The following is an 11,961-nucleotide window of genomic DNA, read 5'->3' as shown; positions in this document are numbered from 1 at the left end:
CAACTGCCTGTTGCTGTCAGCCACCAACTCTGTGATGATTCACTATGGCAGCCTCACACAGGTACTTTTATATCCCTGCAGTGTCTCGGTATTCAACAGGCGTAATTAGGTTGACCAGTATTTCTATTTTTTTTAGGCTCATACTGTCTCATACTGTCTCTGCATATTCTCTGCACTGGAATATGTCCTATTGGCCATAGAGTGTTCCTGCAGATGAGCCTTGGTCTACACAACTAGTGAATTAAACATGTGCCACCTATTAAGGCAGCCACTGGGCTCTCAGAGCACTGGCTGGCGGCCCACGCAGCATGACCTGGCAGGCTGTGTGGGCACTTGGTTTGCCTTTTGGTTAGACTCACAAGAGGACCACATGACCTCTCTGGATACCTTCTTACAGATGGAGGCACACACATTTACCTAGGAGTAACTACTGATGTTTTTTGTTTACACAGTGGGAATACAATCTGATAAAAACTGTCCAAAGCTCATTCTCACAGCAGGGGAAATAGGGAAGTTTACCTGAGTTTCTATTTTTTATTATCATTTTTTTAAGTTATGCAATTAACCCATAAATATGTTCTTGAAAAGAAACAAAACAAAAACTTTACGTATGGACGGATGGAGTCACATACAAGGACTACACGCCCCCACCTCAAACCCCTCCCTGGTTTCTTCTGTTTCTAACTTTCAGCATTGGAGATATTATCCAAAAATGCATGTTAAAGCCATAAATACTTTTTATTACACAAGCAGAATACCTATCAATGGAGTCGATAATTTTTATTTTTGCTTTTCTTTTCCTTTTGTTTGGGGAAGCAAACACAAAGCAAAGTCATTTTCCTTCTACCAAGGAAAACAGAATGAGTCGGACTACAAGTGTAGAGCTTTCTCCTTCCTGTAATTCATAACTCTGTCTGGAACTCTCCCTCTTCCTTTCAACATCATCTTGTCGGGATAGACATAAATAGTGCCGAAAGCTTGGCTGTTGGGAGCTGTTTCGATAATGCCTTCTAGGTTGACGTGGTGCACACCAAAAGGATCCTCGGCGTAGCCACCGTCATGAGTGTGACCAGCAAAGAAGCACACCACACACTGGTGAGACCAAATGACTGTCAGGGCGTCTCTGTAGTTCCAGGCCAGGCACACACTATCTGAGGCCTCTGGGTAAATGGGAAGATGGCCTGTGAGTTAAAGAAAAGAAGACTTGTCAGGCAATTAAGAAATCTCTCTTTCATCAAGGCAATGGCTACAAGCTAGTTATCAGGGGAAAAAAAAAATATGTATGTGTATTGCTACCTCACTATCCCAATGAATGAGATCATGGAAAATCAACACACGTGAAGAACTCCAGCCGTGTCTCGCCACAGAAAGAATGGGAGATCAAGGGCAATCTCTGTAGGGCAGTGTGCATTAAATATGAATGTTACACACACAGCAAGATGCAAGACTCAATAAAAGAACAGTTCAGGGCCAGATCATGGGTTATGTGTCATTTATATAAACACTCAATGCCTTAGACCTGATTCATGGGACTTTATCAACACACCCAGGAGATCAAGGTAGCCAAATCCACTTTACAGATGAGACAACTGATGAAATCAGGGAAGGGCTATACTGGGTCCCGTGGGAGATGTGTGGAAGCACAGCCAAGAGCACTCTGAATTCCTGATACCAGCGCATCAAAGAGCTCAAACCACTTATCAGGCCACAGATCTTCCTCTGAAGTACTGGGACCAGGGCTTACTGGTCTTTGCCTTTTCCCAACAAATCACTTTTTTCTGTTATTCTTCATTTTTATTCTGAAATGTAGACATACTTTGGCTTAACATCTATTTGTAACACAAGCTAAGAAAAAAAGAGGAGGTGGGAGGTTAACCGATCCCTGAAGCAGGAAAGGAATGCGTGTTTCTCTTTCTCTGAGACACACACACACACACACACACGCAGACCACCCTTCAGGCTGTGTCGACGGCTGCATCTGAGTGCACTGGGTAGAAAAACTCATCGAGTGAGTCCCTGAGGCATCTGACACAAATAGCTCCTCTCTTCCGGAAACACTTGACTTCTAAGACACCCCAGTTTTCTTGGTGGTGTCGTCCTCTTTTCCTCCAACGTCAAGGGCGGCTCATTCTGTCCCAATACTTCCCTGACATCTCATCGGGGTACCTAAATGCATGGTCCCTGGACTTCTCTATCCACACCTACTGCCTGGTGATCTCCATGATTTATACAGCACCTCTTCTTCACTTTCGACTTCCACATTCACACATCTAGCCCAAACCTTACGTCTGGACTGCCCACTCAACATCCCCACCAACGTCTGACAGGCTTCTGAAGACCTCTGTTTCCAAACCTCAGCCACCGCCCATTGCACCCAAGCCCCCTTGTCCTGCAGCATCCCCTGTCTCAGCCAAGGAGACAACTGCACAGCCAAAACTTGGGAAGTACACAAAATGACCTGTGTGAGTAGCCACAAGGAAAGCTAAAAGCAGACAAAACAAAACAAAACTCTGTTCCACTTTAACTTTTAAACTCTACTAAACAAAGCCTGAGGCAGTGGGTGGTTAAAGGTCTGCTTACCCACCTTCTGGACTTACAGCAAGTGGCGGTGGCAGAAAAAACACTGAGACTATTAAAGTACACAGGGGCATTGCCCTCAGCAACAGGAAACGGCAAGGACACAGCACAGCAGGGAAAGGGGACTGCGAGATAAACACGGATTCTAGTCTCCATTCTGTCATTCTCCATCTTTAAAATTAAAGGCAGTGGCTGTATAATCTCTAGACCCCTTTCAGCTCCAGTACTCTAAAGAAACAGGAAGGCTGGCCCTGGAAAACTAAAAAGCTGGCATTCATCAAGAACTTACGTGAAGTCAAATCTGTCACTCCCTAACCATAACCCTGGGGCCACCTGAACTCTCCCAAGCCTTGCATGACAGCTGGCATCTCAGCACATCAATGGAAGATTACACTTACAGATGGGAATAGCACTTTTTATTATCAACCTATTATTTTCAAAGGGTTTTCATATCCATAATTTCCTTTGATAACATACAGAGAAGTAGCGGTTTCTATGTTCAATACCTGTGCTGGGCCACACAGTTCACACAAATAAAAGCCAGACGGCATCCCAACCCTCTCTGTGCAGTCTTCTCATTTACTGTGCCACACTGATTCTAAAACAAGGGCTGCGATCTCAGTCCGCAAACCAAGCCCAACAGCCACAGTGTAAATCCAAATTTGGTTCCTCCTCTATGTGTCTGTGCACCTGCCTGTGTGTACATGAGTGTTTTAAGTACCCCCACCTCCCTATTACTTCTGATGGCCGTGTGTCCATACACAATGACATTAATGGAAATGCTATGACTATTTCCTTGTGTGGCTGACTCAGAGAACGAACCTGCTCACTGCAGCTGTGGCTGTTCCCTCAGCTTTGCTTTACCTGAGCAGCAGTCATCTCTGTTTGTGTCTAATTCACTGATAACCAGGGCTCCTCAACCTGAAACTGGAACTCAAGTTCTCATTTAAAATTTACCACACAGGAGCAATTGTTTGGCCTAGCAGTTAACAGGCCAGTTAGGATGTCCACATCAGGGGTGCCTGGGTTCAACTCCCAGGTCTGGCTCCCTGGGAGACAGAGGTGATGGCTCAGGTAACTGGGTTCCTGCCACCCACGCAGGAGGCCCAGGCTACCAGCTTCAGATGGAGCCATTTAGGGAGCAGACCAGCGGAAGGGAGCTCTTTCTCTTACAACATAAATGGGAGCCCTTGTGGAGATTCTGCTGTGAAATCCAAGGTAGCAACTCACAAGCCCCAACACACGAACATGTTTTTGTTCTTTCGTAATTTGCTCCTGACTCACACTTAGGTGTATCTCAATAAAACATTGTAAAATAAGCATCTATTTTGTGTAAGGAGGACAGCAAAAACATAAATGCTGCTAGCATGCTTTCAAAGCCAACTTATCCCAGTTTTGAAAATGCTAGTGTAATCATAAACATTTTAAATACTTACTCACAATCACCACTTTTTCCTGGTTTGTGTCAGAGAAGGTAAGGACTTCATTCAACCAGGTCAGCTGTTCTTGGCTGAATCCTCCATTAAACTGGACAAACTGGGGCTCAGAAAGTCCTGAACGAATTCAGCAAGTTAGACCCATCAAATGTCACACTCCCCTTCCTTTTGTACATTCAGATTTCGCTACTACCAGGACACTTATTCTTCCCTTTAAATGTTTGATTAGCAGCAATCAACTTACAATAGGAAATCACCACAATGTAGAGCAGTATTACCCATAAACCACCCTGCATCTTACTTCTAGTCTTGACCTCCCTCTGCTATGCCACTGGCTTTCCACTGCACTGGGGAAAAAAAAAATACTCCCTCCCACAACCACTACATATGAGCAGCTACATGTTCTTGTACCTGTTTACTCCCCCAAATCATCTTCTACCCCACCGGCTTTCCCTGTGTTCAAGAATGCCAGAGTTCCAGGCCACCTGAAACCTTGGTACCTCTTTTTCCTGCCACCTGCTAACCTCCTGTCCCACCTTCTCCCCAGGGACACCTCTAGTCATCTGGGTCTCAATCAAAGGACAATCTTCTTAGAGAGGCTTTCTTTGATCACCTAATTCAGAACAGTACCCCTTGTCCTTTCCTGCAACATTCCATTGCATCAGCCTCTATGGAAATTATCTTGCTTTGGTCTCACTCATCTGTCCTGCTCACTGACTTCTTTTGGTCCCTCATTCATCCATTAAAAAACAAATACTATCGTCAGTGTGGTTAGCAGGTCTGAATAGAGCCCTATGGAATGTGCCCAGCTCAGAACAGGCAGTCAGGTACCTGTTTAATAAAAGAATCTTGAAACAACTATCACCAATCTATGTGACACCAGGCTCATGAGAAATTCTGACCCTGAGTAACAGCGACAATATACTTTTACCTTAATCGTCCATCTTCCTGCTGAATAAAAGGTAGCTGAAGAATTTAAACACAATGTATTAGATTCTCAGCTCAAAGGAATAATTCACCTTGAGAACTATTCAATTCCGTATTTGGATTGTGCTCCCTCAGTATCTTCATACACTGCTGGTATTTTGGAGAAGACTCATCCACACCCAAGACGCTCAAGTCATAAGCATCAAGTAAAATGAAGCGAAATTTAGGGAACGGCACAAAATGATAAGCATAGTAACTCTCCGAAGGCACAGTCTCGGGATGATGTACAATCCGATCTTCCAGGGACTTAGTGTTGAGTTTAGAGCATGTTAAATAGTCTCTACTGAAGTTGTAGAATTCATGATTTCCCCAGGTGTGATGCACGGGGACTTTCAGGGTTGCGAATGTGTTCATAACAAGTTCCAGGGCCTTTTCTGACGCTTGGTACTGTGCATTGTATCCGTCAATGACATCTCCAAGCTGCAGGACACAACAGGGGCGGCTGCTTTCGTTATTCCACTCTTCAATGGCGCCCTGTAAGTGCAGAAGGCTCTGCCTGTAGTACCTCCGCCTGCTTCCCTGGAAATTATAGCCGTCGTCTAAGTCAGCATATTGAATATCTGCTATCACTCCAAAGGAGAAGAGACACTCTGAACTTTCACTTAAAGTTCCAGGATTTGACTTCTCATCCATATCTCCAAACCAGTTCCTAAATAAAGTAAAAAAAAAAAAAAAAAAAAAAGATACCTGTTACAAACATTTTAGTTTTCTAAGTCATCTTAATTTTCTAACTGTACACAAAGAAAATAGTAAAATTCAACTTGACAGTTAATTCCCTCAGCAGCTTGGTACAGAGAAAAGTGCAGTATAGTCTTAGGTTGAAATTACTAAGCCTTAGTTTTCTCTTCAGGAAAATAAATGACAACCTCTCTCCATTGAAAGAAGAACAATTTACAAAAGGGTACCATCCTATTAATGAACAGACATTCGAATTCCACTAAAGCCAAGTTCAACCTGGACTAATTTCTTATTTTTAAGAAACATGCACTTATTTCAAACACACATATATATCCTTCCTACAAACAACAAGCAGTTCTATCAAAAATTCAAGGGGTTTTTTTTTTGGGGGGGGGGTTGTGTATTACACTTATTGTACTTTATATCTGCTTTCTACTTCTTTATTGGTGTTTCTCATAGTTTATATCTGCATTATATCTGCATTAACGAGGGAGACAGTCAAGATGCGAAAAGAGAGGAATAATTTTAAACCAAAAAAGAAAAAAAAATCCAGTGGAAAAACTATTCATTGACGTGACAACTGTCATGCTTATGATATCTATGAGCATTTATTAACCTCTACCCCACAACCAAAACAGAAAATGTCATCTTTGTTGTATTCATAGTTTCTGCTCACCATCAGTGGCCAAGAAAGGCAAGGGATTTAAACTTGAAAAAATATTATTAGATTGTTTACCATCTAAATTTATAATCTCTTAAAAGAGCCAAGAACACTAGCAATTAAAATAAAAACCAAAGTCCAGGGCCCTAAATTATCAATGATTTTTGTTAAAAAAAAATACAGTAATATGGTGTTCGTATTTATTAAAACCTAATTGTTTCTAAAAATTCATTTGACTTTCAAAAATTACTTTAAGACTCCTGGTCTCCTGTCACTTGCCCACCCCTCCTATGGAGCTGCTATTTAATCCTGTGCAGACACATGAAACCCCAGTTATCAGAACTCTAATGTCAGAGATGCAGGCAACAACTCCATAACCAGAATAAAAATCAGCCTTCAGTTTGACGTCTTTAACAATCAGCAACCCTGCTTCAGTCTAGAACTTGTCACAAATGGTACTGCCTGCGTAATCCACCAGGCTGTAAGCTTCAGCCACTTCCCTTTCTTCCTTCACCTGGCTGGAGACACCTTGCCCTAAAGCAGCTTCCAAAGAAATGCTCTGGTGTGTTCAGGTTCTTGTCCTTCATTCATGTTTTCCTGAGTCCCCACCTAAAAACCCCACTAGGTACCGAGTTAGTGAATATATATGAGGAGTGGTACAAATGAAATAATGGGATTTCAACGATGGGGAATGCATCTAAAATTACAAGACATGCAAAACTCATCTGCATCAGCTGAAAATCTCTCGTTGTGTCGGGTTTCAAATAATTGCAATTTCAAGTACAAATGACTAGGAGCATCAAATCAGAAGATAATTTGGCAAGCACATCATATGAACAATATTACTGATGCTGAGAGAAAACTATTTATCGGCTTGCTCTCATCCCCTGCCAGACAAGCTTGTTTGTTTTTATGTTTAAACTTGGAGCCTCCTGGGTGGTAAAAGGTATCATGGATCTCTGAGGGGGGATTTAGTCCCAATTAATTTGATCTTCTCTTCAGTACACAGCTGTTATTTCTGCCTAACCAGCATTCATTTCCTGTCCTTTGGGTAACAGCATCCCAATTTTCCTTTAAGCATCTACCCAATTCCCCACTCTAGGTTCTTGTGGTTTGATCTCCAGCCCCTGGCTGGGGAAAGGGAGGGGCAGCCAGAAGGCCCAGCCTGACCTAGAAGAGCCCAGTTTCTTGCAGTCAGGTAAGGGCAGGTGTATAGCACTAGCCAGGCCAGGTCAAGAGTTCCAGCAAAAGTGCTGCAACTGCTAAGCTGAAACCTAAGATTGGAGCTTCTGAGGCGAAGTTAACGGAGAAGAAATCCCACATGGAAGGAAGCAGATCCGAATGACGGAAAGAAGTAGATTCCTGGAACATTTGTCCCTGCTAGCACTAATCTTGGGCATTTAGTTATCCCAGCCAATAAACTGTCCCTTGGACTTAAAAAGCCAAATCAAACTGATTTTCTATTATCTGGTGCCAGAATCTTCTCAATTATGAAACTCACAGCTACACTAAGATTTGGCAACCTTTTTAAAAAAGTCATGCAACGTGCAGGAAACCACAAAAAGGCACACATTTCAAAGCAGCAATATGTTCCAGTTTGGGGCTAAAAAGAAAAAAAGGACTGAATACATACAGCATTTTAAAATAAGGTTAAGGTTAGGGATAGGGTAACAACTACAATTTTAGTAAGTACATTATTTTGGGGGGGCAGCGCTGTGGCACAATGGGTTAAACTTCTGCGTGGGACACTGGCATCCCATATCAGAATGCCAGTTCAAGTTTCAGCTGCTCAGTTTCCAATCCAGCTCGATAATGCACCTGGGAAAGCAGCGGAAGATGGCCCACTCTGGGAGACCTGGATGGAGTCTGGTCCAGCCCTAGCTGTTGCAGCCATCTGGGGAGTGAACCACAGGATCAAAGATCTTTCTAACTGCCTTTCAAATATAAGAGGCAAGAGGGACCAACAATGCCACAATCAGGGACAGATGGCATCAGAAGTGAGCAAGGAACTGACTCTTCTAAGCTGGTTCAGTCTTTCATTTTCTGCCTTAAGGACACACCAGGGAGCTGGGAAAGATTCACCCTGCTGGACAGAGATTGCAAACCTCCACTGCAGAAACCCAGCATTAATCAGCATTCTCATGATGGAACTGTTTCACAATACCCCCTCCTCTACCACACACACACACACACCCCAAACCTAGCACTTAGAGCATTCTCATGATGGAACCGTTTCACAATAACCCCTCCTCTACCATACACACACACAGCCCCCAAAGCCAGTCATAGGCACATGAGGATAACTCTGTTTTTATGCATATTTTAAAGGCCTATAATACATAGGTTTTTTTTTTTTTTTAAGCTTCTAAAGTTTAGAGATTATACAATCTGGAAACACACACACACACACTCCAGGACCTAAGGAAGTAGGAAAGATAGAAGTTTTCAGAGACCTTTGTCCTCGAACTTTTGCCTGTTCCATTTAATATGTGCTAAGTTACCTGTTTTATTTGAAGAGTTACTATGAGAAAAGGCTAAAACCTTTGTAGATCTAGGACTGAATTAAAGTCCCAGCGTCTCCTACAGAAAAGCTTACTCCCATTAGGTTGTTGTGATTCAACTGAGTTCTAGTGCAGAACAAGTTTCTTTGCACATCTCTTTAATCATACAGCACTATGTGCAGGTTAAGACAGTAATTTTCAAGTTACTTATCTGAAAATACATCTGTCTAGAGAGCCTCAAGATAAAAGAAGTGTCGGCAAATTTTTAATAGAACACAATCATATGGAAGAGCCTACAGCACTTCCTCTCCAAACTCCTACAAAATGTCAATGGTGTAGTCAGCAAGGAGTCAGAATTCTGTGAAAACCATCTTAGGCATAAGAGACTCTTAACAATAGGAAAAAATACCCACAGATGCTTAATTGGTGAAAACTTGCTGTAAGGTATTTCTGAACAAAGTTTTAGGAGGCTGAAGTTTCTTGTGGAAAACCCTCAGGCACCTGTGATGAACCTACAGTGGAAATTAATCCTGGATGGAAAATATGCTTCCTTCACACTATGGTCAAAGCAATGAGGGTAGATGGGCAGGGACATCTGGACATTAGCAAAGATTCTGCTTTGAGGGACAATTGTCATAGAAGCTCAAGGCCTACGTCAAAAGTATCTCGGGCGGGGGGGGTGGGGTGGGGTGAACTAGCTTTAACAAGCAGAGACCGTTAGAGAAAAAGGGGAAGGTCTTGAGACCTAACTGTTGAATTCTGCAGTGACAGCAAAGGTTTGTGGGTGGGCACAGGAGGGAAGAGGCTGGACCTAAGAGGAAGCAACTATGTCACAGTGCCAGAAGTTCTCTAACAGCCTCGCTGTCCCAGGCAAACCAGCCTAAAGCCATGTCAGACACAACATTTCATCAGCCCTGTCACTACTGACACAACAGGCGACACGTCCCATCGCTCTCCAGGAAAAGGCTCCACAGTGGCAAAAAAGAAAACTCACTTGGTGATTTTGGAGGTTTAACAGTAGCAGTGATAGGGACAGGCTTACATGGGTAAGCAGACATCGTTTACTAATATGGTATCAACTGCCCGTGGCATCAGGCTTGGTGGTTATTATCAGTGATGCATCCAACATACAGCTGTAAAACACCTGCTCAGTGTTTTTAGAGGTTAATATTTCACTTAATATTACTATGAGCTTAGTATAAAAAATTTTAAAAAGCTTTGATAAGCAAATTACAGATAAATCTATTAAAAATTCCCTTAGGGTAGCCAATGTTTAGCCAAGCCGTTAAGACACCCACAACCCACATCAGAGTACCTGGGTTCAATTCCCAGCTTCAGTTTCTTGCCAATGCAGACTGAGAAAGTGTTGAGAACTGAAGTGATTGGGTTCCTGCCACCCACAAGGGCGACCTTGGCTAAGTTCCTGACTCCCAACTTGAGCCCCTGCCCACCCGGGCTATTGCCAGCATTTGGGGAATGAACCTGCAGGTAGTAGCATGCTTTCTCTCTCTGTGCCTCTCCAATTAAAATACACACACACACACACACATATATATAAAAATAAGCGTTTTGGGGCCAGCACTGTGGCATAGAGAGGAAAGCCACTGCCTGCAGTGCCAGCATCCTATATGGGCACCGGTTTCAGTCCTGGCTGCTCCACTTCTGATCCAGCTCTCTGCCGTGGCCTGAGAAAGCAGTAGAAGATGGCCCAAGTCCTTGGGTCCCTGCAACCACGTGGGAGACCTGGAAGAAGCTCCTGGCTTTGGATTGGCCCAGCTCCAGCCGTTGTGGCCATTTGGGGAGTGAACCGGTGGGTAGAAAAACTCACTCTCTCTTCTCTAACTCTGCCTCTCTGTAACTCCGCCTTTCAAATAAATGAATAAATATTTTCTTAAAAATAAGCATTTATCTATAATATATATTTTAAAAAGGAATCACTTCAGCAAATAAATTTTAATAGATCCACTGGAAATATTAAATGTTAACTTATAGGACGTGTTGGATCAATTGACCTACAGGAATGCTGATTTTGCGTGCTCACTGTCTGAACAAGCAAGGTAGTTCTATTATCTTTTGGTCAACCATAGGGAAAAACTCCCTGGGAAAAGAGATGGGTGGAAATCTTAACCAAAAAAAAAAAAAAGACAGGAAAAAAAAAATCGGTTTGATAAACAACAATCTGATGTATTCAGCAAACTTTTAGGAATTCTTCCGACTTCGAGCCTACATTTCAGAAAATTCCAGCTCAACACCTGCGAATCAAAACACAGAGGTAGCAGTGGACTGCGAAGTTACCAGGTTAGACAGCGGCACATGTGGCTGGTGGGGCCAGCTCGCTGTCAAAACAAACAGGCGCACAGTCTCATGCTCCTACCAACAATCAGTGGGGCCGGAGCCAGGCCTGGAAAAACAGGCCAAGCAAGGAGTGCACCTCAGAGTCACGAAGCCAGGTAATAATACCCTCAGTATTATTATTATTATTTTACACAGACACAGACACACACAGTCCCGGATAAGGAGGCCACCCAGGCAAACGTACAACTTCCTAACGGGGCAGGGGAGTCCGTGAGAGCCATTTCCAGAAACCGGGGCCCCGGCGGGCGAAGTTGAACCCGGGACGGGGCGGGACGCGGCGCGCTTCACCACGGGGCTACTTGATCGCGCAGCTAAGGACACAGACAGGCGCGGGCCACCGCGGCCACGCTCCACGCGCCCCTGCCGCCATGACGGGTCCGCGGCTCCCTCGGGGCTCGCCGTCTTGCGGCTCCTGTAGCTCAGCCTCCAGGCCGGACTGGACAAGCATGACACGAGTGACCGGGCAAGGCAGGCACAGACCCGCCTCTCTCCAGGCCGCGTTTCCACTAGGGCGTGAAGCCCCCCAGCACTTGCCGGACACAGCCGCGCGGCCGTGACCCCAGACATGGCCTCCTTCGCCCCGGCCCAGCAGCTTCGCTGCCCTCCCTCCCGGGGCCCAGCAGACACGACTCGGGACGTGCGGGACCCGCCTCCCAGCATCCAGGAACCACCTACCACACGCCGGTTCCTTCGCTTGGGATCTAATCAGCCGGGGCCGGAGACTGCGTCACCATCGAGCAGAGCGGCCAGAGCGGCCCCGTCCAAC

General features: G+C 44.4%; 1 protein-coding gene across 4 annotated transcripts; it reads right to left on the bottom strand.

The window, feature by feature from the left end:
• Positions 1–730: 730 nt before the first annotated feature.
• Positions 731–11,959, bottom strand: ADPRM (ADP-ribose/CDP-alcohol diphosphatase, manganese dependent). 4 transcript variants are annotated; one of them, XM_062174797.1, is made up of 4 exons: positions 11,871–11,959; positions 5,033–5,649; positions 4,014–4,130; positions 731–1,181 (listed from the first exon to the last, which is right to left on the bottom strand). In XM_062174797.1, the coding sequence occupies exons 2-4, from the start codon at positions 5,631–5,633 to the stop codon at positions 871–873; spliced, it is 1,029 nt and encodes a 342-aa protein (XP_062030781.1). In that variant the 5' UTR covers positions 5,634–5,649; positions 11,871–11,959; the 3' UTR covers positions 731–870. The 4 variants fall into 4 exon arrangements, with proteins under 4 accessions (XP_062030781.1, XP_062030782.1, XP_062030779.1 ...); XM_062174798.1 differs by lacking the exon at positions 11,871–11,959 and adding an exon at positions 11,380–11,540; XM_062174795.1 differs by lacking the exon at positions 11,871–11,959 and adding an exon at positions 10,156–10,705.
• Positions 11,960–11,961: the final 2 nt, after the last annotated feature.

This window comes from Lepus europaeus, chromosome 18 (genome assembly GCF_033115175.1).
Source record: "Lepus europaeus isolate LE1 chromosome 18, mLepTim1.pri, whole genome shotgun sequence".
Lineage (NCBI taxonomy): Eukaryota > Metazoa > Chordata > Mammalia > Lagomorpha > Leporidae > Lepus > Lepus europaeus.
The sequence above is the reverse complement of the archived record's forward strand: the minus strand, read 5'-3'. Positions and strand labels throughout refer to the sequence as shown.